The following is a 27,645-nucleotide window of genomic DNA, read 5'->3' on the forward strand; positions in this document are numbered from 1 at the left end:
TAGGATGAACCCTAATGGATTTTATCATTAGGACACAAATCTAAGATTAATACAGTATCTTGAATTACTTCCTCCTGTCACACAGCATGTGTTGATACCCACAGGAACAGAATGGTCCTTTAACTGTGGGATTAATCTATCCAAGCACAGCCTTTATTTAGCATCGTGGTTGGAGATGATCTCATCATAAGGTATAGCTGAAATGGTCCTAGGAAGGTCCAGTTCTTGCCTGGGGGGCAGCTGCTAGAGAGTGGGGCAGTGCTCTGCATCTGGAAGCCATGAGTCTGAGTGTAAATTTGCTGGTGGTAGGTGACTTGCAAAATACGGTACTGCTCCTCAGGTTTCATCCTGTGCTTGAGAAATGGCACTGCAGTTTATGCCGGCACAATTAGTCTGACAGACCTGACTGGCGTATCCATTCCCCACACTTAGACCTGGAGGTATAGGGGAGTCTGAAGGCCCAAATGTACAGAGAACAGTACGACAGCAGTTAGCATGTCATTTAGGCTGGAGAAAAATATTTCCATACCCTTAATGAGCTCTATTTTAAAACAGCTTGTTTATACCAGTAAGATAGATAGATAATGGGACCTTTTTTTCAGAAGTAGGCATCTGGGTGGAGCAGTACACTGAAAGAAGGAAGAGTTTGGGCTGGCTGGGTTCAAATCCTGGCTCCTCCCCCTACTAATCTTGTGACCTCTCACCTTCTCCGTGACTTTGCTCCCTCAATTATCCTCCCACCAAAGCATGGCCTTCTGCCCACCTGCTAGACATGCCCATCAGAAGACCAGCATGCCTTATTGGCTCCCATCTTCAGAAAGCTCTGCTTTGCTTCCCTCCAGCTCCCTAAAGCTACTACCCTAATTTTCTGCTCCCCTCTACAGACCTGTTTTATGAGAGAGTTGACTACAACCATTGTCCCTGCTTCTTCCCTTCCCGTTGATTTTTGCAAGCCATTCTAACCCATCTTCCATGGGCCTCACTCTCCTGGTGCTCATTTATTCTCATTATACTTGACCTCTCAACAGCCTTCACCGCCATCCATCACAGCCGTTTCCTTGAAATACTTCCCTTAGTTTCTGTACAACTGCACTTTCCTCTGAGTAAAATGCCTCAACTTTGTTGCCTACTTTGACACTGATGTTAGTAGCTCAGAGGCCTCCCTTAATGTCAAGACTTACTGAATTCTTAATAATTGTGTGTTAGACTTTACCTCTGGTTACATGAGGTATTTCCGCATTATCATATAGACCAGGCTTGGAAGATGTCAATGATTCTTAGAAAAATTGTGATCCTTCTGCTGTCATTCGCAGGAGGCTGTAGAGAAAGCCACTCGCTGAACAGGCAAGTGGCCTATCGTACGTATTAAATGTGTTTACTCTTCTACAATTTAACATCTTTGGGTCGTTATCTATTAGAAGACTTCTTCTAAGTCTGTGTGATATTTTTCCTTTGGAGGTTCTGTGTTAGAATTACTGGTAATACATTGAGTATATTTAATAAAATACTGATTCCTACTAAAGCCAAGAAAAACCTTTGGTATGTAAGACAAGGTGATTCTTAGTACTGTACTTCAGAGTTGTTTTCATTTTTCGCATAGTCGTTTGCAGCTGATATAAACTTCCTTTGATTTTTTTCTTTGGATAACCATGTTAGAAACTTCAACTATGAATATATTTTGTTGACTTAAATAGGACACTTTTTATAGTATACCAGGGAAACTACATGAGGGAGTGTGATATTTTACAAAATATCCAAGCTTTAGAACCAGAGGGACCTGGGTTGGAATTATCACTTAATGGCTGTATGATCTTTTTTATTATTTTTATTTTATATTGGAGTATAGTTGATTAACAATGATGTGCTAGTTACAGGTATACAGCAAAGAATGGCTGTATGATCTTGAACAAGTTGTTTGACATCCTTGATATCTACTTTCTGTGACATTTCTCCTCTTTAAAAAGGTATAGGTAGGTAGGATAGTAATACCTACCATTCTGTGATGAAAATGTAAGGATTTGTAAGTACATGGTACATAGTAGGTACTCCATCACTTGTGGCTTTTATTATTCTCAGTCTGTTTTTTGGAAATGATCAATATGTAGGAATTTGATGACCATCTCTTTAGCTGCCTCCTGGCTCTCTTGAGGCTCCTCGGTGGATGAAGGCTTCCAATAGCCTTTAGGTTTAGTGTAATAGTTGTTCTGGTAATGCGGTAAAGATAGGTCATTGGGAATTCGATCATGACAGCAAACAGAAGAATGTCTGAAGCCAAACATGAACAGACGAACTTAAACAGCATTTTGTGCTCCTCTCTAACCAGCTTATATATTGGATTTTAAAATGAAAGTGCAGAGTTTGCTGGTTTCTCCCAAACAGATTGTGACTATAAATGAACAGTATTGAAACTTTTTTTTTTTTTGGCCGTGCCACGAGGCGTGTGAGATCTTAGTTCCCCGACCAGGGATCGAACCCATGCCCCCTGCAGTGGGAGCACAGAGTCTCAACCACTGTACCGCCAGAGAAGTCCCCTAACCTTTCTGTTCTTGACTTTGATACTTTGAAGAAAGAAACATATACCAGTTAAATCTTCTCTGACAACTGAAATTGCATCACGCAAACTCCTACAACAGACAAGATAAGGTCCTGCTGTCCTGAGTAGCATTAACCAGGGATCATTTTCACAGGACAGTGGATTTTTGACTAAAAGGTCCTGCTGTCCTGAGTAGCATTAACCAGGGATCATTTTCACAGGACAGTGGATGTTTGACTAAGTCCTCTAACAAAATAAATACTAACCCTGACTTGTCACCTCCTCTTTAAAAATCCATCATGTTGTTCCATTGTCACTGGAATAATTATAGTTTATTGTGATCTCTCCCTTCTTCCCCCCTTCCCATTAATACTGTAGCTCCTTTGACTCCTAAAAAATATCCCCTTTTAGAAGCTTTCTCAAGCAAAGAACAGCATTGTACTTTCTTATCGTTCCTGTAGGATTTGCTTCACAATTGTAACTGTAAAGTTCTTGATCAAAATGTTTCGTAAATCTCATGATTTGGGTGAGAGGGGGAGTTGAAATTGATTATGATTTTTTCCCCTGTGTATTCTTTTTGTTACATCAGGTTGCAGCAAAAAGTACCCCCCCCCAAAAAAAACCTTGATTTGTTATAGGAGACCTCAAGAATTATTTTGAATTTTTTCATATCATTGATCTCATTTTATTATTGATGTTTCTTGAAAGAATCAGGAGGAAATAGAAAGTGTTTACACCATTGGAAATCACTATTTATTAGCCTCTTTCCTAAGAAGGTGTCTTACCATTTTCTCTGGGTGAGTGTAGGCTAATGGAATACCTCACTGCTAGGACAGACTTGCTAAAAATAATGGAAACTTCTGGATGTCTAGAGATTAATTAGTGCATAGTAGGCATCTCTAATACACCCATTCCTAGCATGAGCAATAGTCTTATATTTGAATATCATGTTAGTCTGCTATTGCTGTATAGCAAATTACAACAAACTTAGCTTAAAACAAAACAACACACATGTATTATCTCATGGTTTCCATGGGTCAAGAGTCTGGGCACAGCTTAACTGGTCTCTTTGCTCAGGGACTCACAAGGCTGCAATCAAAATTTTGTCCAGGTTGCATTCTTTTCTGGAGCTTAGGGTTTTCTTGCACATGCTTGCGATTGTTGGTAGAATTCTGTTCCTTGTAGCTTAAAGACTAAGGTCCCAGATTTCTTAAAAGCTGTCTGTCAGCCACAGCTCCACTTAGTCCCTCGAGGTCCCTACAGTTCTTTGCCATGTGACCTTCTCACAGGCCTTTTTATCACATGGCAGGTTACTACTTCAAAGCCAGCAAGAGAATCTCTCTGACTTCTAATGCTTTTTTTTTTAATTTTATTTCTTTATAAATGTATTTATTTATTTTTGGCTGTATTGGATCTTCATGGCTGTGCGTGGGCTTTCTCTAGTTGTGGCGAGTGGGGGCTAACTCTTTGTTGCAGCACGTGGGCTTCTCATTGCGGTGGCTTCTGTTGTTGTGGAGCACGGGCTCTAGGAGTGCAGGCTTCAGTGGTTGTGGTTCGCAGGCTCTAGAGCACAGGCTCAGTAGTTGTGGTGCACGGACTTAGTTGCTCTGCGGCATGTGGGATCTTCCCGGACCAGTGCTCGAACCCATGTCCCCTGCATTGGCATGCAGATTCTTAACCACTGTGCCACCAGGGAAGTCCCTGATGCTTCTTTTGAAGGACTCATCTGATGAAGTCAGGCCCACCCAGCATAATAATCCTTTACTATCTCAAAATCACCTGGTTAGGGACCTTAATAACATTCACAAAAGTTCTTTCCCCTTGGCAATATAACAACCTAATCACAAGAATGACATCCATTTTATTCACAGGTACCACCCACATTCAAGGGGAAGGGATTATACAAAGTATGCAACTAAGTGGCAGGGAACTTTGGGATCTTCTTAGAAATCTGACTACCACAAATATCAATGATGAAGCTAACAGAATCTTTATGAATACTGTATTTGGCCAGTACTTTTCACTCACAAACTGCCTCCAGGGAACAGAATCACTGAAAGACTAGAATTTCATGTACATTTGTTGCCTTTGTCCATTGAACACTATTTGAAATGACTCAGATAGCTTAGAAAAATGGCGAATTGGAGAGAAATTCAGAAAGTCTACTTGTTAGAAAGCCAATGGCAAGCCAAAAAGCTTCTGGAAATTCATCTCCTATTCTGTTTACCACTGTTGGGTTATTATAGCAATCAATAGAGAATGTCCCTTTTTTTTTTAAAACATCTTTCTTGGAGTATAATTTCTTTACCATGGTGTGTTAGTTTCTGCTTTATAACAAAGTGAATGAGCTATACATATACATATATCCCCATATCTCCTCCCTCTTGTGTCTCCCTCCCATCCTCCCTATCCCACCCCTCTAGGTGATCAAAAAGCACTGAGCTGATCTCCCTGTGCTATGTGGCTGCTTCCCACTAGCTATCTATTTTACATTTGGTAGTATATATAAGTCCATGCCACCCTCTCATTCATCCCAGCTTACCCTTCCCCCTCCCCATGTCCTCAAGTCCATTCTCTACATCTGTGTCTTCATTCCTTTCCTGCCCCTAGGTTCTTCAGAACCATTTTTTTTCTTTTTTCTTTTTTTAGATTCCATATCTATGTGTTAGCATACAGTGTTTGTTTTTCTCATTCTGACTTACTTCAGTCTGTATGACAGACTCTGGGTCCATCCACCTCACTACAAATAACTCAATTTAGTTTATTTTTATGGCTGAGTAGTATTGCATTGTATATATGTGCCACATCATCTTTATCCATTCATCTGTCAGTGGACACTTAGGTTGCTTCCATGTCCTGGCTATTGAAAATAGAGCTGCAGTGAACATTGTGGTACATGACTTTTTTTTTTTTTTTTTTTTTTTTTTTTTTTTTAAACATCTTTATTGGGGTATAATTGCTTTACAATGGTGTGTTAGTTTCTGCTTTATAACAAAGTGAATCAGCTATACATATACATATGTTCCCATATGTCTTCCCTCTTGCGTCTCCTCCCTCCCACTCTCCCCATCCCACCCTTCCAGGCTGTCACAAAGCACCGAGCTAATATCCCTGTGCCTTGCGGCCTGCTTCCCCCCAGCTATCTACCTTACTACGTTTGTTAGTGTGTATATGTCCATGACTCTCTCTCGCCCTGTCAAAACTCACCCCTCCCCCTCCCCATACCCTCAAGTGCGTTCTCCAGTAGGTCTGCGTCTTTATTCCTATCTTACCCCTAGGTTCTTCATGACATTTTTTTCCCTTAAATTCCATATATATGTGTTAGCATACGGTATTTGTCTTTTTCTTTCTGACTTACTTTCACTCTGTATGACAGACTCTAGGTCTATCCATCTCATTACAAATAGCTCAATTTCATTTCTTTTTAAGGCTGAGTAATATTCCATTGTGTATATGTGCCACATCTTCTTTATCCATTCATCCGATGATGGGCGCTTAGGTTGTTTCCATGTCCTGGCTATTGTAAATAGAGCTGCAATGAACATTTTGGTACATGACTCTTTTTGAATTTTGGTTTTCTCAGGGTATATGCCAAGTAGTGGGATTGCTGGGTCATATGGTAATTCTATTTGTAGTTTTTTAAGGAAGCTCCATACTGTTCTCCACAGTGGCTGAAACCAATTCACATTCCCACCAGCAGTGCAAGAGTGTCCCCTTTTCTCCACACCCCTCTCCAGCATTTATTGTTTCTAGATTTTTGATGATGGCCATTCTGACTGGTGTGAGATGATATCTCATTGTAGTTTTGATTTGCATTTCTCTAATGATTAATGATGTTGAGCATTCTTTCATGTGTTTGTTGGCATTCTGTATATCTTCTTTGGAGAAATGTCTATTTAGGTCTTCTGCCCATTTTTGGATGGGGTTGTTTGTTTTTTGTTATTGAGCTGCATGAGCTGCTTGTAAATTTTGGAGATTAATCCTTTGTCAGTTTGCTTCATTTGCAAATGTTTTCTCCCATTCTGAGGGTTGTCTTTTGGTCTTGGTTATGGTTTCCTTTGCTGTGCAAAAGCTTTGAAGTTTCATTAGGTCCCATTTGTTTATTTTTGTTTTTATTTCCATTTCTCTAGGAGGTGGGTCAAAAAGGATCTTGCTGTGATTTATGTCATAGAGTGTTCTGCCTATGTTTTCTTCTAAGAGTTTGATAGTTTCTGGCCTTACATTTAGGTCTTTAATCCATTTTGACCTTATTTTTGTGTATGGTGTTAGGGAGTGATCTAATCTCATACTTTTACATGTACCTGTCCAGTTTTTCCCAGCACCATTTATTGAAGAGGCTTGTCCTTTCTCCACTGTACATTCCTGCCTCCTTTATCAAAGATAAGGTGTCCATATGTGCGTGGGTTTATCTCTGGGCTTTCTATCCTGTTCCACTGATCTATCTTTCTGTTTTTGTGCCAGTACCATACTGTCTTGATTACTGTTGCTTTGTAATATAGTCTGAAGTCAGGGAGCCTTATTCCTCCAGCTCCTTTTTTTCGTTCTCAAGATTGCTTTGGCTATTCGGGGTCTTTTGTGTTTCCATACAAATTGTGAAATTTTTTGTTCTAGTTCTGTGAAAAATGCCAGTGGTAGTTTGATAGGGATTTGCATTGAATCTGTAGATTGCTTTGGGTAGTAGAGTCATTTTCACAATGTTGATTCTTCCCATCCAAGAACATGGTATATCTCTCCATCTATTTGTATCATCTTTAATTTCTTTCATCAGTGTCTTATAATTTTCTGCATACAGGTCTTTCGTATCCTTAGGTAGGTTTATTCCTAGATATTTTTATTCTTTTTGTTGCAATGGTAAATGGGAGTGTTTTCTTGATTTCACTTTCAGATTTTTCATCATTAGTATATAGGAATGCCAGAGATTTCTGTGCATTAATTTTGTATCCTGCTACTTTACCAAATTCATTGATTAGCTCTAGTAGTTTTCTGGTAGCATCTTTAGGATTCTCTATGTATAGTATCATGTCATCTGCAAACAGTGACAGCTTTACTTCTTCTTTTCCAATTTGGATTCCTTTTATTTCCTTTTCTTCTCTGATTGCTGTGGCTAAAACTTCCAAAACTATGTTGAATAAGAGTGGTGAGAGTGGGCAACCTTGTCTTGTTCCTGATCTTAGTGGAAATGCTTTCAGTTTTTCACCATTGAGGATGATGTTTGCTGTGGGCTTGTCATATATGGCTTTTATTATGTTTAGGAAAGTTTCCCTCTATGCCTACTTTCTGGAGGGTTTTTATCATAAATGGGTGTTGAATTTTGTCGAAAGCTTTCTCTGCATCTATTGAGATGATCATATGGTTTTTCTCCTTCAATTTGTTAATATGGTTTATCACATTGATAGATTTGCATATATTGAAGAATCCTTGCATTCCTGGAATAAACCCCACTTGATCATGGTGTATGATCCTTTAATGTGCTGTTGGATTCTGTTTGCTAGTATTTTGTTGAGGATTTTTGCATCTATGTTCATCAGTGATATTGGCCTGTAGTTTTCTTTCTTTGTGACATCCTTGTCTGGTTTTGGTATCAAGGTGATGGTGGCTTCGTAGAAGGAATTTGGGAGTGTTCCTCCCTCTGCTATATTTTGGAAGAGTTTGAGAAGGATAGGTGTTAGCTCTTCTCTAAACGTTTGATAGAATTCACCTGTGAAGCCATCTGGTCCTGGGCTTTTGTTGGTTGGAAGGTTTTTAATCACAGTTTCAATTTCAGTGCTTGTGATTGGTCTGTTCATATTTTCTATTTCTTCCTGATCAGTCTTGGCAGGTTGTGCATTTCTAAGAATTTGTCCATTTCTTCCAGATTGTCCATTTTATTGGCATAGAGTTGCTTGTAGTAATCTCTCATGATTTTTTTTATTTCTGCAGTGTCAGGTTTTTTCTTCTCCTTTTTCATTTATAATTCTATTGATTTGAGTCTTCTCCCTTTTTTTCTTGATGAGTCTTGGCTAGTGGTTTATCTATTTTGTTATCTTCTCAAAGAACCAGCTTTTAGTTTTATTGATCTTTGCTATTGTTTCCTTCATTTCTTTTTCATTTATTTCTGATCTGATTTTTATGATTTCTTTCCTTCTGCTAGCTTTGGGGTTTTTTTGTTCTTCTTTCTCTAATTGCTTGAGGTGCAAGGTTAGGTTGTTTATTCGAGATGTTTCCTGCTTCTTAAGGTGGGCTTTGTATTTCTATAAACTTCCCCCTTAGAACTGCTTTTGCTGCATCCCATAGGTTTTGGGTCGTTGTGTCTCCATTGTCATTTGTTTCTAGGTATTTTTTTATTTCCTCTTTGATTTCTTCAGTGATCACTTCATTATTAAGTAGTGTATTGTTTAGCCTCCATGTGTTTGTATTTTTTAAATATCTTTTCCTGTAATGATATCTAGTCTCATGGCGTTGTGGGTCGGAAAAGATACTTGATACAATTTCAGTTTCTTAAATTTACCAAGGCTTGATTTGTGACCCAAGATATGATCTATCCTGGAGAATGTTCCATGAGCACTTGAGAAAAATGTGTATTCTGTTGTTTTTGGATGGAGTGTCCTATAAATATCAATTAAGTCCATCTTGTTTAATGTATCATTTAAAGCTTGTGTTTCCTTATTTATTTTCATTTTGGATGATCTGTCCATGGGTGAAAGTGGGGTGTTAAGTCCCCTACTATGAATGTGTTACTGTTGATCTCCCCTTTTATGGTTGTTAGTATTTGCCTTATGTATTGAGGTGCTCCTATGTTGGGTGCATAAATATTTACAATTGTTATATCTTCTTCTTGGATCAATCCCTTGATCATTATGTAGTGTCCTTCTTTGTCCCTTTTAATAGTCCTTATTTTAAAGTCTATTTTGTCTGATATGAGAATTGCTACTCCAGCTTTCTTTTGGTTTCCATTTGCATGGAATATCTTTTTCCATCCCCTTACTTTCAGTCTGTATGTGTCTCTAGTTCTGAAGTGGGCCTCTTGTAGACAGCATATATAAGGGTCTTGTTTTTGTATCCATTCAGCCAATCTGTGTCTTTTGGTGGGAGCATTTAGTCCATTTACATTTAAGGTAATTATCGATATGTATGTTCCTATTTCCATTTTATATATTGTTTTGGGTTCGCTACTATAGATCATTTCCTTCTCTTGTGTTTCGTGTCTAGAGAAGTTCCTTTAGCATTTGTTGTAAAGCTGGTTTGGTGGTGCTGAACTCTCTTCAGCTTTTGCTTGTCTGTAAAGGTTTTAATTTCTCCATCAAATCTGAATGAGATCCTTGCTGGTAGAGTAGTCTTGGTTGCAGGCTATTCTTCTTCAGCACTTTCAGTATGTCCTGCCACTCCCTTCTGGCTTGTAGGGTTTCTGCTGAGAGATCAGCTGTTAACCTTATGGGGATTCCCTTGTGTGTTATTTGTTGTTTTTTCCCTTGCTGCTTTTAATATGCTTTCTTTGTATTTAATTTTTGACAGTTTGATTAATATGTGTCTTGGCGTGTTTCTCCTTGTATTTATCCTGTATGGGGACCCTCTGTGCTTCCTGGACTTGATTAAACTATTTCCTTTCCCATATTAGGGAAGTTTTCAACTATAATCTCTTCAAATATTTTTCTCAGTCCCTTTCTTTTTCTCTTCTTCTTCTGGAACCCCTATAATTCGAATGTTGGTGCGTTTCATGTTGTCCCAGAGGTCTCTGAGACTGTCCTCAGTTCTTTCATTCTTTTTTCTTTATTCTTGCTCTGCAGTAGTTATTTCCACTACTTTATCTTCCAGGTCACTTATCCGTTCTTTCTGCCTCAGTTATTCTGCTATTGATCCTATCTAGAGTGATTTTAATTTCATTTATTGCATTGTTTCATCGTTGCTTGTTTCATCTTTAGTTCTTGTAGGTCCTTGTTAACTGTTTCTTGCATTTTGTCCATTCTACTTCCAAGATTTCGGATCATCCTTGCTATCATTATTCTGAATTCTTTTTCAGGTAGATTGCCTATTTCCTCTTCATTTGTTAGGTCTGGTGGGTTTTTATCTTGCTCCTTCATCTGCTGTGTGTTTTTCTGTCTTCTCATTTTGCTTATCTTACTGTGTTTGTGGTCTCCTTTTTGCAGGCTGCACTTTCGTAGTTCCCGTTGTTTTTGATGTCTTGTCTCCAGTGGCTAAGGTTGTTTCAGTGGGTGTGTAGGCTTCCTGGTGGAGGGGACTAGTGCCTGTGTTGTGCTGGATGAGGCTGGATCTTGTCTCTCTAGTGGCAGGTTCACGTCTGGTGGTGTGTTTTGGGTGTCTGTGGCCTTACTATGATTTTAGGCAGCCTCTCTGCTAATGGGTGGGGTTGTGTTCCTGTTTTGCTAGTTGTTTGGCATAGGTTGTCCAGCACTGTGGCTTGCTGGTCGTTGAGTGAAGCTGGGTGCTGGTGTTAAGATGGAGGTCTCTGGGATATTTCCACCGTTTAATATTATGTGGAGCTGGGAGGTCTCTTGTTGACCAGTGTCCTGAAGTTGGCTCTCCTACCTCAGAGGCAGAGCCCTGACTCCTGGCTGGAGCACCAAGAGCCTTTCATCCACACAGCTCAGAATAAAAGGGAGAAAAAGTAGGGAGAATTAGTAGAAGTATGAGTAAAGAAGAAGGAAAGGAGGAAAGGAAGGAAGGAAGAAAGAAGCAAAGAAGGAAAGAAAGGAGGGAGGGAGGGAGGAGGGAGGAAGGAAGGAAGGAGGGAAAGAAGGAAACAGGACAGAAAGAAAGATGATACAGTAAAAATAAATAAAGTATAATATAGTTATTGAATTAAAAAATTTTTAGAAAAAAAAAAAAAAGGGACGGATAGAACCTTAGGACAAATGTTGGAAGCAAAGCTATACAGAGAAAATCTTACACAGAAGCATACACATACACCTTCACAAAAAGAGGTAAAGGGGGAAAAATCATAAATCCTGCTCCCTGAGACCACCTCCTCAATTTGGGGTGATTCGTTGTCTAAAGGAGGGAAGGAAGGAAGGAAAGAAAGAAAGAACGAAGGTAAAGTATAATAAAGTTATTACAATTAAACTTAATTATTAAGAAAAAGAATTTTTAAAAAAAAAGTCATGGACGGATAGAGCCCTAGGACAAATGGTGGAAGCAAGAGTATACAGACAGGATCTCACACAGAAGCATACACGTACACATTCACAAAAAGAGGAAAAGGGAAAAAAATCATAGATCTCGCTCCTAAATTCCACCTCTTCAATTTGGGATCATTCCTTGTCTATTCAGGTATTCCACAGATGCAGGGTATATCAAGTTGATTGTGGAGCTTTAATCCGCTGCTTCTGTGGCTGCTGGGAGAGATTTCCCTTTCCTCTTCTTTGTTCTCACAGCTCACAGGAGCTCAGCTTTGGATTTGGCCCTGCCTCTGCGTGTAGGTCGCTGGAGGGCGTCTGTTTTTTCGCTCAGACAGGACGGGGTTAAAGGAGCCGCTGATTCGGGGCCTCCGGCTCACTCAGGCCGGGGGTTGGGGGATGGGGGTAGGAGGGGCACTACGTGCGGGGCGGGCCTGCGGCTGCAGAGGCAGCGTGACGTTGCGGCAGAGGCCGGCGTGATGTTGCACCAGCCTGAGACCCGCCGTGCGTACTCCCGGGGAAGTTGTCCCTGGATCCCGGGAACCTGGCAGTGGCGGGCTGCACAGGCTCCGCGGAAGAGGGGTGTGGAGAGTGACCTGTGCTCGCACACAGGCCCCTTGGTGGCGGCAGCAGCAGCCTTAGCGTCTCCCGCCTGTCTCTGGGGTCCGCGGTTTTAGCCGCGGCTCGCGCCCGTCTCTGGGGTTTGCGCTTTCAGCCGCGGCTCGCGCCCGTCTCGGGGGCTCGCGCCCGTCTCTGGGGTTTGCGCTTTCAGCCGCGGCTCGCGCCCGTCTCGGTGGCTCGCGCCCTCAGCCGCGGCTCGCGCCCGTCTCTGGGGTTCGCGCTTTTAGCCGCGGCTCGCGCCCGTCTCTGGAGTTCCTTTAAGCAGCGCTCTTAAACCCCTCTCCTCGCGCACCAGGAAACAAAGAGGGAAGAAAAAGTCTCTTGCCTCTTCGGCCGGTGCAGGCTTTTCCCCGAACTCCCTCCCGGCTAGTCGTGGTGCACTAACCCCTTCAGGCTATGTTCAAGCCGCCAACCCCAGTCCTCTCCCTGAGCTCGTCCAAAACCAAAACCCGAGCCTCAGCTCGCAGCCCCGCCCGCCCCAGCGGGTGAGCAGACAAGCCACTCGGGCTGGTGAGTGCCGGTCAGCACCGATCGTCTGTGCAGGAATCTCCCCGCTTTGCCCTCCGCACCCGTCGCTGTGCACTACTCCGCGGTCCCGAAACTCCCCCCTCTGCCTCCCGCAGTCTCCGCCCGCGGAGGGGCTTCCTAGTGTGTGGAAACTTTTCCTCCTTCACAGCTCCCTCCCACTGGTGCAGGTGCCGTCCTTATTCTTTTGTCTCTGTTTTTTCTTTTGCCCTACCCAGTTACGTGGGGAGTTTCTTGCCTTTTGGGAGGTCTGAGGTCTTCTGCCAGCCTTCAGTAGGAGTTCTGTAGGAGTTGTTCCACGTGTGGATGTATTTCTGGTGTATCCGTGGGGAGGAAGGCGATCTCCGCGTCTTACTCTTCCGCCATCTTCAAGGTCCCCCCCATGACTTTTTTTAAATTATGTTTTACTCCGGGTATATGCCCAGTAGTGGGATTGCTGGGTCATATGGTAGTTCTATTTCTAGTTTTTTAAGGAAGCTCCATACTGTTCTTCACAGTGGCTGTATCAATTTACATTCCCACCAGCAGTGCAAGAGGGTTCCCTTTTCTCCACACCCTCTCCAGCATTTATTGTTTGTAGATTTTTTGATGATGGCCATTGTGACTGCTGTGAGGTGATACCTCATTTTAGTTTTGATTTGCATTTCTCTAATAATTAGTGATGTTGAGCATCCTTTCGTGTGTTTGTTGGCAATCTGTATATCTTCTTTGGAGAAATGTCTATTTAGGTCTTCTGCCAATTTTTAGATTGGGATGTTTGTTTTTTGATATTGAGCTGCATAAGCTGCTTGTAAATATGGGAGATTAATCCTTTGTCAGTTGCTTCATTTGCAAATATTTTCTCCCATTATGAGGGTTGTCTTTTCATCTTCTTTATGGTTTCCTTTGCTGTGCAAAAGCTTTTAAGCTTCATGAGGTCCCATTTGTTTATTTTTGTTTTTATTCCCATTTTTCTAGGAGGTGGGTCAAAAAGGATATTCCTGTGATATATGTCATACAGTGTACTGCCTATGTTTTCCTCTAAGAGTTTTATAGAGTCTGGCCTTACATTTAGGTCTTTAATCCATTTTGAGTTTATTTTTGTGTATGGTGTTAGGGAGTGTTATAATTTCATTCTTTTACATGTAGCTGTCCAGTTTTCCCAGCACCACTTATTGAAGAGGCTGTCTTTTCTCCATTGTATATGCTTGCCTCCTTTATCAAAAATAAAGTGACCCTAGGTCTGTTGGTTTATCTCTGGGCTTTCTATCCTGTTCCACTGATCAATATTTCTGTTTTTGTGCCAGTACCATACTGTCTTGATTCCTGTAGCTTTGTAGTATAGTCTGAATTCAGGGAGCCTGATTCCACCAGCTCTGTTTTTCTTTCTCAAGATTGCTTTGGCTATTCGGGGTCTTTTGTGTTTCCATACAAATTATGAAAAGTTTTGTTCTAGTTCTGTGAAAAATGCCAGTGGTAGTTTGATAGCGATTGCATTGAATGTGTAGATTGCTTTGGGTAGTAGAGTCATTTTCACAATGTTGATTCTTCCAATCCAAGAACACGGTATATCTCTCCATCTGTTTGTATCATCTTTAATTTCTTTCATCAGTGTCTGATAATTTTCTGCATACAGGTTTTTTGTCACCTTAGGTAGGTTTATTCCTAGATATTTTATTCTTTTTGTTGCAATGGTAAATGGGAGTGTTTTCTTCGTTTCACTTTCAGATTTTTATCATTAGTGTATAGGAATGCCAGAGATTTCTGTGCATTAATTTTGTATCCTGCTACTTTACAGAATTCATTGATTAGCTCTAGTAGTTGTCTCGTAGCATCTTTAGGATTCTCTATGTATAGTATCATGTCATCTGCAAACAGTGACAGCTTTACTTCTTCTTTTCCGATTTGGATTCCTTTTATTTCCTTTTCTTCTCTGATTACTGTGGCTAAAACTTCCAAAACTATGTTGAATAAGAGTGGTGAGAGTGGGCAACCTTGTCTTGTTCCTGATCTTAGTGAAAATGCTTTCAGTTTTTCACCATTGAGGACGATGTTGCCTGTGGGTTTGTCATATACGGCCTTTATTATGTTGAGGAAAGTTCCCTCTATGCCTACTTTCTGGAGATTTTTTATCATAAATGGGTGTTGAGTTTTGTCAGAACTTTTCTCTGCATCTATTGAGATGATCAAATGGTTTTTCTCCTTCAATTTGTTAATATGGTGTATCACGTTGATTGATTTGCACATATTGAAGAATCCTTGCATTCCTGGAATAAACCCCACTTGATCATGGTGTATGATCCTTTTAATGTGCTGTTGGATTCTGTTTGCTAGGATTTTGTTGAGGATTTTTGTATCTATGTTCATCAGTGATATTGGCCTGTAGTTTTCTTTCTTTGTGACATCCTTGTCTGGTTTTGGTATCACGGTGATGGTGGCCTTGTAGAATGAGTTTGGGAGTGTTCTTTCCTCTGCTATATTTTGGAAGAGTTTGAGAAGGATAGGTGTTAGCTCTTTAAATGTTTGATAGAATGTGCCTGTGAAGCCATCTGGTTCCGGGCTTTTGTTTGTTGGAAGATTTTTAATCACAGTTTCAATTTCAGTATTTGTGATTGGTCTGTTCATATTTTCCATTTCTTCCTGATTCAGTCTTCGCAGGTTGTGCATTTCTAAGAATTTGTCCATTTCTTCCAGATTGTCCATTTTATTGGCATAGAGTTGCTTGTAGTAATCTCTCATGACCTTTTGTATTTCTGCAGTGTCAGTTGTTCCTTCTCCTTTTTCATTTCTAATTCTATTGATTTGAGTGTTCTCCCTTTTTTTCTTGATGAGTCTGGCTAATGGTTTATCAATTTTGTTTATCTTCTCAAACAGCCACCTTTTAGTTTTATTGATCTTTGCTATCGTTTCCTTCATTTCTTTTTCATTTATTTCTGATCTGATCTTTATGATTTCTTCCACTAACTTGGGGATTTTTTGTTCTTCTTTCTCAAATTGCTTTAGGTGTAAGGTTAGGTTGTTTATTTGAGATGTTTCTTATTCCTTGAGGTAGGATTGTATTGCTATAAACTTACCTCGTAGAACTGCTTTTGTTCCATCCCATAGGTTTTGGGTCGTCGTGTTTTCATTGTCATTTGTTTCTATGTATTTTTTGATTTCCTCTTTGATTTCTTCAATGATCTCTTGGTTATTAAGTAGTGTATTGTTTAGCCTCCATGTGTTTGTATTCTTTACAGATTTTTTCCTGTAATTGTTATCTAGTCTGATAGTGTTGTGGTCAGAAAAGCTACTTGATACGATATCAATTTTCTTAAATTTACCAAGGCTTGATTTGTGACCCAAGGTATGATCTGTCCTGGAGAATGTTCCAAGAGCACTTGAGAAGAAAGTGTATTCTGTAGTTTGGGGATGGAATGTCCTATAAATATCAATTAAGTCCATCTTGTTTAATGTATCATTTAAAGCTTGTGTTCCCTGATTTATTTTCATTTTGGATGATCTGTCCTTTGGTGAAAGTGGGGTTTTAAAAGTCCCCTACTATGATTGTGTTACTGTTGATTTCCTTTTTATGGCTGTTAGCATTTGCCTTATGCATTGAGGTGCTCCTGTGTTGGGTGCATAAATATTTATAATTGTTATATCTTCTTCTTGTATTGATCCCTTGATCATTATGTAGTGTCCTTCTTTGTCTCTTATAATAGTCTTTATTTTAACATCTGTGTCGCCTGATATGCGAATTGTTACTCCAGCTTTCTTTTTTTTTTTTTTTTTTTTTTTTTGCAGTACGTGGGCCTCTTACCATTGTGGCCTCTCCCGTTGCGGAGCATAGGCTCCGGACATGCAGGCCCAGCGGCCATGGCTCACGGGCCTAGCCACTCTGCAGCATGAGGGATCTTCCCGGACCGGGGCACAAACCTATGTCCCCTGCATTGGCAGGCGGACTCTCAACCACTGCGCCACCAGGGAAGCCCTCCAGCTTTCTTTTGATTTCTGTTTACATAGAATATCTTTTTCCATCCCCTCACTTTCAGTCTTTATGTGTCCCTAGGTCTGAAGTGGGTTTCTTGTAGGCAGCATATATACAGGTCTTGTTTTTGTATCCATTCAGCTAGTCTGTGTCTTTTGGTGGGAGCATTTAATCCATTTACATTTAATGTAATTATTGATACGTATGTTCCTATTCCCATTTCCTTAATTGTTTTGGGTTTGTTATTGTAGGTCTTTTCCTTCTCTTGTGTTTCTTGCCTAGAGAGGTTCCTTTAGCATTTGTTGTAAAGCTGCTTTGGTGGTGCTGAATTCTCTTAACTTTTGCTTGTCTGTAAAGGTTTTAATTTCTCCATCGAATCTGAATGAGATCCTTGCTAGGTAGAGTAATCTTGGTTGAAGGTTCTTCCCTTTCATGACTTTAAGTATGTCCTGCTACTCCCTTCTGGCTTGCAGAGTTTGTGCTGAAAGATCAGCTGTTAACCTTATGGGGATTCCCTTTTATGTTATTTGTTGTTTTTCCCTAGCTGCTTTTAAAATTTTTTCTTTGTGTTTTATTTTTGATAGTTTGATTAATATGTGTCTTGGCGTGTTTTTCCTTGGATTTATCCTGTATGGGACTCTCTGTGCTTCCTGGACTTGATTAACTATTTCCTTTCCCATATTAGGGATGTTTTCAACTATAATCTCTTCAAATATTTTCTCAGTCCCTTTCTTTTTCTCTTCTTCTTCTGGAACCCCTATAATTCGAATGTTGGTGCGTTTCATGTTGTCCCAGAGGTCTCTGAGACTGTCCTCAGTTCTTTTCATTCTTTTTTCTTTATTCTGCTCTGCAGTAGTTATTTCCACTACTTTATCTTCCAGGTCACTTATCTGTTCTTCTGCCTCAGTTATTCTGCTATTGATTCTTTCCAGAGAATTTTTAATTTCATTTACTGTGTTACTCATCATTTTTTTTCTTTCCTTTTTAGTACTTCTAGGTCCTTGTTAAACATTTCTTGTATTTTCTCCATTCTATTTCCAAGATTTTGGATCATCTTTACTATCATTGCTCTGAATTCTTTTTCAGGTAGACTGCCTATTTCCTCTTTATTTGTTTGGTCTGATGTGTTTTTACCTTGCTTCTTCATCTGCTGTGTGTTTCTCTGTCTTCTCATTTTTCTTAACTTACTGTGTTTGGGGTCTCCTTTTCACAGGCTGCAGGTTCATAGTTCCCGTTGTTTTTAGTGTCTGCCCCCAGTGGCTAAGGTTGGTTCAGTGGGTTGTGTAGGCTTCCTGGTGGAGGGGACTAGTGCCTGTGTTCTCGTGGATGAGGCTGGATCTTGTCTTTCTTGTGGGAAGGACCATGTCTGGTGGTGTGCTTTGGGGCGTCTTTGACCTCATTATGATTTTAGGCAGCCTCTCTGCTAATGGGTGGGTTTTGTTCCTGTCTTCCTAGTTGTTTGGCATAGGATGTCCAGCACTGTAGCTTGCTGGTCTTCAAGTGGACCTGGATCTTAGCGTTGAGATCAAGACCTCTGGGAGAGCTTTCACCATTTGATATTACATGGAGCCGGGAGGTCTTTGGTGGATCAGTGTCCTAAACTCGGCTCTCCCACCTCAGAGGCAGAGGCCTGACATCTGGCCAGAGCACCAAGACCCTGTCAGCCACATGGCTCAGAAGAAAAGGGATAAAAAAAGAAATAAAATAAAATAAAATAAAATAGTTATTAAAATAAAAAATGATTATTAAAAATTTTAAAGTAATAAAAAAAAAGAAAGAAAGAAGAGAGTAACTGAACCAATCCACCAATGATAACAAGCACTAAAAACTATACTAAAAAAACAACAACAAAATCCTGACAGACTTTGAACCCTAGGGCAAATGGTAAAAGGAAAGCTATCCAGACAAAATCACACAAATAAGTATATACATACATGCTTGCAAAAACAGAAAAAGGAAAAAATATATATCTATATATTAAAAAAAAGGAAGAGAGCAACCAAATCAATAAATCTGCCAATGATAATAAACTCTAAATACTAAACAAAGGTAAACATAAAACCAGAAACAAATTAGATTCAGAAAGCAAACCCCAAGTCTACAGTTGCTCCCAAAGTCCATTGCCTCAATTTTGGGATGATTCGTTGTCTCTTCAGGTATTCCACAGATGCAGGGTACATCAGGTTGATTGAGGAGCTTTAATCTGCTGCTCCTGAGGCTGCTGGGAGAGATTCCCTTTCTCTTTTTTTCGCACAGCTCCTAGGGTTCATCTTTGGATTTGGACTCGTCTCTGCGTGTAGGTCGCCTGAGGGCATCTGTTCTTCACCCAGAAAGGACGGGGTTAAAGGAACAGCTGATTTGGGGGCTCTGGCTCACTCAGGCCGGGGGGAGGGAGGGGCACGGAGTGCTGGGCGAGCCTGCAGCAGCAGAGGCCAGCATGACGTTGCACCAGCCTGAGGCGCACTGTGTGTTCTGCCGGGGAAGTTGTGCCTGGATCATGGGACCCTGGCAGTGGCGGGCTGCACAGGCTCCCGGGAGTGGAGGTGTGGATAGTGACCTGTGCTTGCACAGAGGCTTCTTGGTGGCTGCAGCAGCAGCCTTAGCGTCCCATGCCCGTCTCTGGGGTCCGCGCTGATAGCCGTGGCTCACACCCTTCTCTGGATCTCGTTTAGGTGGTACTCTGAATCCCCTCTCCTTGCGTACCCTGAAACAATGGTCTCTTGCCTCTTAGGCGGGTCCAGACTTTTTCCTGGACACCCTCCCGGCTAGCTGTGGCGCACTAGCCCCCTTCAGGCTGTGTTCACGCAGCCAACCCCAGTCCTCTCCCTGGGATCTGACCTCTGAAGAAGCCGGAGCCTCATCTCCCAGCCCCAACCTGTCCCAGCCAGTGAGCAGACAAGCCTCTCGGGCTGGTGAGTGCTGGTCGGCAGTGATCCTCTGTGCGGGAATCTCTCCGCTTTGCACTCCGCAACCCTGTTGTTGCGCTCTCCTCCGTGGTTCAGAAGCTCCCCCGTCCGCCATTCCCCATCTCCGCCAGTGAAGGGGCTTCCTAGTGTGTGGAATCTTTTCCTCCTTCACAGCCCTCCCACTGGTGCAGGTCCCGTCCCTATTCTTTTGTTTCTGTTTTTTCTTTTTTTCTTTTGCCCTACCCAGGTATGTGGGGGAGTTTCCTGCCTTTTGGGAAGTCTGAGGTCTTCTGCCAGTGTTCAGTAGGTGTTCTGTAGGAGTTGTTCCACATGTAGATGTATTTCTGATGTATTTGTGGGGAGGAAGGTGATCTCCGCGTCTTACTCTTCCGCCATCTTGAAGGTCTCCAGGAATGTCCCATTGAAAATAAACATTATGGTAAATTTCTGCTTCCAATTCTATATAATTCTTTATTTTTACATATTGAAAGGAACTTTGAAGTAATACTTTGTTCCAGAAAAACTTGTAGCATTACTGTATAATCTTTTTTTAAAAATCTGATACTTCTAAAAAATAGTTCTAAATCAAAATTTTGACTCATTAAGAGAAAGCCAATCAGTCAATCTGTGCAGTAATTGTGTAACAGTTGTGCATAGCTATTTGGTAAAAGAAATTTTAACAAAGAGTTTCTTTTTAAAGTAACGTACAGAAACCAAATTTGATTTCAAAAATAAAAGGCAGGATTAATGTTGTCTAGCTTTAAACATAAAGCAGTTGACTAGCATTTTAAAACTTCATTTGGTCAATTAAGTATACAAAGCAAATTAACCAAAACATACATTATGCATATGGAGAAAATATAAGTAAATAATAAGGAAACATGCTCAATATGAGTCTTTAAAAATTGAAAACACAAAGTAATTTTGAGATTCATGACAGCCTTGGGGTTCATATTACTTGACCGTGATAAATTTAGAAGATTATACAGAGTTTGGCTTGTTCTTCTTGTATGCAGAAAGTACTTCTTCTCTCTTTAACCCTTTCAAAGAGGATTTAAATTTTGATCATTTTGAATCCATTTACTAACTTGATAAGCATTTTGATGCTAATTGTCTATATTTGACTTCCACTTCCCCTTTTAAAAGCGTTAAGTGGTGGGTTTAAATCATGTCAACATTTCTGACATATTTAGAATTGCATGGGTTGGAAAACATGAACATTTCAAAGAAATGACTTTTCCTTGAGTCCAGCCATTTGCTTTCTTTAATAAGATTAGTTCAGATACTGCATTTCATCATCAATTCCATCATCTGAAAAAAATTCTGCCATCTCAAAAGTTTTGACATTTTCATTTTCTATTCTATTTCTGTTCCATGACACATAATTCAAGCATTTGACTGAGTTTAAATCAGTGGACTGGTTGGAAGCCTAAAAATTGCCTTGCACAGAAGAGTTTTGAATGAATTGGGAGATTTCTTTACATTTGGGAGCTTTTTATTTCTTTCCTTTCGCTTTTTAATTTGAAATCTCTTCTGTGATGTAATTACATGATGATACCTTAGGTTAGGTTGCTTGTAATGAACGTTGATCCAAAATCTCAATTCGTCCTAACGATGTTAGGACATTGGCATGCCATGACTTTGGTTACTGATTCAGCGAGCAAACAGATATAGCTAAATCACTTAGTGACTTGTTTCTAATTCAAATCACACACATATTGATCTGTAGAACGGATCTGATCTGGATTTGTCTAGCTCGTGTGAAATCACACGCCACTTCATGTTGTCCTTATGTCTGACTATGCAAATGTGCTTGCCGATTTGCAATTTGTCTCTTTCTTAGGGTCAATACCCCAAGTTTTGCTCTGTCCAGGCATCTCTTAGTAAAGCCACAGATAAAGCCGAGAACTGTACAGGTAGTTTACATATCTTTTCAGGCCACTTGATATGTTCTAGACTCTTTGTTAGATAGCCTGAAAATAGAGGCAGGCAAAGCAGACCTGGTCTCTCTCCTTACAGAATCTGTGGTCACACTTGAAGGTTGTCTTGTAGAATTTCATTAAGGAAATCTGTGATTAGAAATAACAAGGACATGTTTAGACAAACTAACCAAATTTCTAAACAGATCTATACCTATAAAGTGCTTAGAATAGTACATAGAATTTAGCAAGTACTCAGTAACATTTACATGCTGATATCATTATTATTTTTATTACTTATTTTTCCAGTTCACCCAAATAATTCTCTGGTCATAGGCAGAACATAATACATGTAGATATGTATAGGTAAAATGAGATTTGGTTCTTTCAACATGAAATCAGACCAATTTTGTGCTGCAAATTTAAAAGAGCCCAAATCTTTCCTGTGATGTGGAGACTAGGAGTCATTTCCTTTATTTTTATATCCAAGTTTTCATTGTTTTAATTGGCACCCTACCAAACTGATAGATGCCTCTAGTTGTGTGTGTCAGCGTAGTTGCCGAGAACATTACAGATGCAGTAATTACAAGGGACCACTTTCCCATTATTTTCTTCCCAAAGCATTTCCTATGCTGGAAATGCTATGAACAGTTTAGACTATAGTAAAAATACTATCTTTTAAAAAACAAGCTTTTATTTTCTTAAAATAAAATATATTCATCGTAGAAAAAACAAGTGAGCAAAAAGAAGCAATGAAAATCACTCAAATCCAACATGCAGAGAGAACTACTGTTATAGTTTATGCATATTTCTTTCCAGTTCTTTCTCTGTACATAGAAATACATTTTAAAATGGCATCATTGTATAATATCCTATTTTGTAATCGCTTTCCATGTCTTTATTTCATGTCATTAAATATCTTTCCATTGTCATTATTCTTTTACAGTGTTACTTGCATTGGTTATACCTTATTTAACCATTTAACTTTTATTTTTTAACTTTTTTCTTTTTATTCTATTATAAATTATTCATTGGATAAGCAACTGAGTTACCATTGATGAGGGTTTTTTAAATGTTAAAATAGCTAAATTGTGTAAAATGTGGAGAGAGTGCCTTGACACTGAAGTAAAGTAACTGACAAGATAAGGTGATTGCATGTGAGGTCCTCACATGCTTCTATAACCTTCTTTACAAAGGGTCCGAAAGGCCACTGCCTCAGACAACAACTTCAGGAAGCACTGGGGAAGTGGTGCTCCATAATTAGAGAAGATCAGTAACCCCCAAATGGACTGAGATTTAGGAGAGTAAGTTGAAATCAGCTCTGTGCTGATATCAGGGGACCGTTCTGTCACCTGTTTGTTCCTATGACAAGTTCAAACCAATTCAAAACAAATTTTCCCTTCACAGGCAGATTTCTTTTTTAAATTCTTTTAAGTTTAATCTTTTAGGTTGCATAAACTGTTGTTCCGTGATTTAAGTGTGCTTGTCAATCCATCCTTCCTGCCAGGAATGCCATCTCCAACCACACTGAAGAAGTCGGAGAAGTCTGGTTTCAGCAGCCCCTCCCCTTCGCAGACCTCCTCCCTGGGAACGGCATTCACACAGCATCACCGACCTGTCATTACAGGACCCAGAGGTGAGCTGCTCCACAGGCACCCTTGATTGTGCTTAGATCATGACCTTGGGACCAGAGTAGCAAAATGAGAGTCATGAGACCAGAGTAGCAAAATGAGAGACAATGAAGGCTCCCCCAGAGTGGTCCTAAAGGCAGCAAGTGTTCCAATTTCTTATCCTCGGGGGCTGCTTTGGAATTGTAGGGACCCAAGAGGTTTGGCATCAAACCCTGATCCTTACCTGTTTCTTTGCTGGTGGGATGTTGAAAAGAGGTGGGAGGTAATTTGAATTAAAGGAAAATCAAACCTGTCCTACAAATTATACGAGGGGATCACATGCACGTGAATGTGTGTGTATTTGTGTGCGTGTGTTAGGTAGTTTATTTTTGTGTAGTCAATTACCTCTTTTCAAGCAATAGCTTATTTTCATTTTCTCTCACCCCTGCTGATTCCCTTTCCTTGAAACCTGATTTCAATATGTGGCATTTTGCATTGAGGTTGTCTGCAATCACTGTGTTGACGAGCCATCTTCATTCCCTCCTTTTGAAGTGGTAGATAGTTTGTCTGGTTTTCATTGCAATGTTTTCATTATTTTTGTCTCATGTGCTTTTAAGTTTATTATTAAAATGTGTCCACAAGAAATATGATTTGTATTTCACATTAAAGACAAGCTTTAAACCTCAAGAGAATGTCAGCAAATCACTTAACTTGATCTTATTGCAAGATGAAAATATTTATTAGTTTGTTTATGAAACTCCCACAGTAGGAGTACGAATAATTGTAACCACGTTTGCTTTCTCCCATCAGATTTTCGTTTAGGTAGGTTTGTGATCTACCAGCTGGTATCATAAAACATCCTAGAAAGTTATGGTCTCTTGTCTACTTTGACATACGCCTGGGGAAACTGATGTTTCTTGCATTAATCTCAATGTGAGTGCCACAAATCTGAATCCCTTTATGAATACTCTGTGTGCATCTCAGGGAAATATGGCAGCTGAGAGGGCTGGCCAATGCACACGTGCAGAAATCAGACTGAAGAAAATAAGTATTCTGACTATTGTGTGAAGCAGTTTCTCTCTCCACAATTATGGATGCTCACTTGCCCCATCTTTGAACATCTTGTGATCATTGACGGAACTTTCTCAAGATCCCTAATTATTTCACTTGTGTGTGAGAGTGTGTGTGGTACAATCAGAGAAGCTAAATATGTATTTTTTCCTAACTTGAAAACCTTGCATCTGAATGGGATTATGTGGTCCCAGAATGAGTCTCTTTAAATGGGGCAGTGTGATATTTTCCTCGTTGTCAACATTCCTTAAGCATTGAAACTGTGGTGCGAAGTAAGAAATACAAAGCCCTTTTAGTCAGAAGATTTTTGGTCTCAGGGAGATAAGGCATGTGGCGTTTCTCATCTTTATTTTGGTCAGGTTAACGTTCTAAATGGTAAATTAATGTGAAAAGCATACAGTTCTGTAGGGCCTCAGGGGAGGGAACTATGGAGGTTCCTTCATCCATTAAACAAGGATTTAATGAGTACCTGTCACTATACAGACACTGGGAAATCAGTGGTTTCTGTCCTCATAGAGCATATGATCTAGTGCAGGAAAATAAGCATTTAGAAGATGATGTGGAATGCACTGTTACTTATCACTTTATATCAAATAAAGAGACTTCAAAGTGTACATAACATTGAAGTCAAATCTTAAAAATTGCTTACATGAACGGAGGGCATTCCAAGCAAAGAAAAGACTCATGGGCGCAGCAGGGCGATAAGAATTGGGAAGCAGCAATGTCAGCACTCAGGTTAGTTGGTTAAGCTGCCTCTTTCCCTTTCCACTTACCTTCTGAATTTTTTAATATCCTCATCAATAAAATGGGAACAATACTACTGCTGAATGAATATTTTCTCCCAACCTCATATGCTTATACAGAAACTACAATAAAACAATATTTGTAGAGATGCTTTGAGGAGCACAAAGCAATGTGCATATGTTACCATTTATTCAATAAATACTGAATGCCTTCTGTGTGTCTTGCCTTAAAACCATAGTTCTAGAAATTACTGAAATGATTCTAGCAGTTACTGTGGGTGCCATGATTGGGTGCTTCCTTCATGCTAAACAATCACATTTGCTAAAATGACCCACACTGGGTTGGACCAGAGGGGACCGTCTTAGCCTGCAGGACAGTGACTTTTGATCTATTCATACTCATGAAATTGTTTATGTGGAAAAGAGAAAGATGCTCAATTTAAGAATTATGGAATTCCAAAGATTCTTTTTTTCTCACCAGAATTCAAGATGGTTCCCAGCATCCTCAGTTCTCCTTTCTGGGAAATCTACTCAGGTACCCATTCTTATTGCATCCTGCCCCACTTAGTGGTCTGGTGAAGGGAAGTGGGGTAGTTGAGATGAAATACTTCAGCAGCATCTTTGTGGTCAGCATCACAGAATCGAGATAGACTAACATGAGACACTCTTGGGCTAAGACCTTTTTAAAGGTTGGTATTCAGGTGCTTATTATTTAAGACATACTTGCTACAGGTATCATAATCCCAGTTATTCTTCTCTGAACTAGTTGGAAAGCTAATGCTTGGAATGACATCACATCTGGGAGTAAGAGTTGATATTTTAGGAAGATGAGGCCGGATTTAAAGGAGGAGAGTCTGACCGAGGGAGCCAGTGTGGAATAAATGAGACATTGGACATAAAGGAGAATTCAACTGCACATGTTCTTTTTATTATAAGGAGTTACCACAGTCTGAAATGATAAATCATTAGAAAATCCTGACAGATGATCCAACTTCAAAAGGAAGAAGAGAAAGGTGTGTCCTTTATCAGGATCCTGGGGCACAGGGGAGGCTGTTTACTACACCCTTGTTCAGAATTACATGGTATAGTCACCTCTGGATAGCACCTAGATTGCAAGACTTCTGCTGCCTTCCTTAAAATTTCTCAGGGGACTACCTCGACTAGACAAACACCAGTTAGTAAGCAGTAGCTTTGTAACGTACCTCAGTGCCCAGGCCAAGGGTGGTATTTTAACAGTTACAGAAAAGCAAGGTCTCCTCCCTGAAAAAACAATGACCCCATTTTTCACTGCAAAAATGATCTATGTTTGGAAATTCGGTGGCCACCTTTTAAAAAGGAAACCTCTCTTTGATGATTGTAAAGCTGAGGCAGAAAAATAGAGCCTGGAAGGGAGTGGGTAAGTGCAAAACTTCGGGGGTCGAATGGACTGGTATTTGAATCCTGTCTCTACCACTTTCACCAACTGTGAGAACCTAGCACATAGCTTTCCTTCTTGGAGCCATGGGCTCCTCATCTATAAATTGAAGATCCTAGTCTCAATCTCAAGAGAATTGTATTATCTAAGGAGTAGATGAAATCATGTATTTGCAGTCCATAGCACAGTGCCTGGAAGTAGAGTATGTACTCAGGTCATACAAACAATTAAATCACCCGTTTTCATCCAGGGTTTGAAAATCTCAGGCTGTCCTCCTGCCTTTGCCTGTCCACATATTGCCCAACCTAAGACCAGCTTGGGTACCACCTTCTACCCGAAACCTGCTCAGCTCCACCCAGGCCACCATCATCTCACACTCCACAGACTCCGGGAGACTTTCATGCCTGCACATTCCCTCCACCGACATGGTCTTGCTCTGTTAGTTAAGGTACATGTCTTGTCCCTCCTCTAGAGCAAAACCTCTGAGAGGAAGGATCTCTAATGTGTGCTTTTGGGTATCTTCATTATGTCTCATACACAATGCTCAAATATGCTCAAATATTGCTTGAGTGAATAAAAAGTACTCAAGTTGCACATAAAGGTACACAAGAGACATTCATCCCCTCCCTGACACTGACAGATTGTCATTGCTTCAGAAGAACAAAGGGTGACAAAGGATAATAGTTTATATAGTACTCCTTTATGAGGAATGTCAAAGATGAGGAAGAACGATGGCCTTTCATCCAAAGAAAGCTTTTGCAAGATTATGAAGTAAGGCTTTGCTATTAAAAGCTATGTTTTTTCTTAGTTTATGCTATTCTAATCACTTTCCTATTTACCTTGTGAAGGTAGAGACATGTGGTTTCTTAAAGTGAATCCCTTCTCTGATATTGGCTTTCTTTATGGCTTTGATAAATCATTTAACTTTGTGGCCTCAGTTTGGCCATCTGTATCATGGGGGTAATACTTTGCCACCTATGTAGTCAAAATTAGGTGAAGGGGTTAAAAATTATGCAGTGTCCTAGGGAGTGGGGAAGAGATTAAGTTTCGGTAAGGGCATTTGTATTTTGTTATACATTATTACAATTACTGTGTACTTCAAGCTGAGCGATTGGGCTTTCAAAGACTTTCTTTTACCAGTACTTAAAATTTCAACCATAATAAAGTATTTAATCATGACAATTTATCTTATTCATGATAATGGAGAAAAAAATCCATTTTCTTCCTTTTGCCTTTTTTAAGAGTTG

The 27,645-nt window shown here is 40.1% G+C and overlaps 1 protein-coding gene across 5 annotated transcripts in view; it reads left to right on the forward strand.

Annotated features, from left to right (window-relative positions):
• Positions 1–27,645, forward strand: part of NFIA (nuclear factor I A) — a 396,670-nt gene that overhangs the window by 287,640 nt on the left and 81,385 nt on the right. For 3 of the 5 annotated variants that reach the window (XM_032649031.1, XM_032649023.1, XM_032649040.1), the window contains 2 exons: positions 23,068–23,196; positions 25,466–25,519. In XM_032649031.1, coding sequence (XP_032504922.1) covers positions 23,068–23,196; positions 25,466–25,519 — 183 coding nt within the window. The remainder of the gene's footprint in view (positions 1–23,067; positions 23,197–25,465; positions 25,520–27,645) is intronic. The other 2 variants (XM_032649049.1, XM_032649056.1) reach the window with 1 other exon arrangement.

This window comes from Phocoena sinus, chromosome 1 (assembly GCF_008692025.1).
Source record: "Phocoena sinus isolate mPhoSin1 chromosome 1, mPhoSin1.pri, whole genome shotgun sequence".
Lineage (NCBI taxonomy): Eukaryota > Metazoa > Chordata > Mammalia > Artiodactyla > Phocoenidae > Phocoena > Phocoena sinus.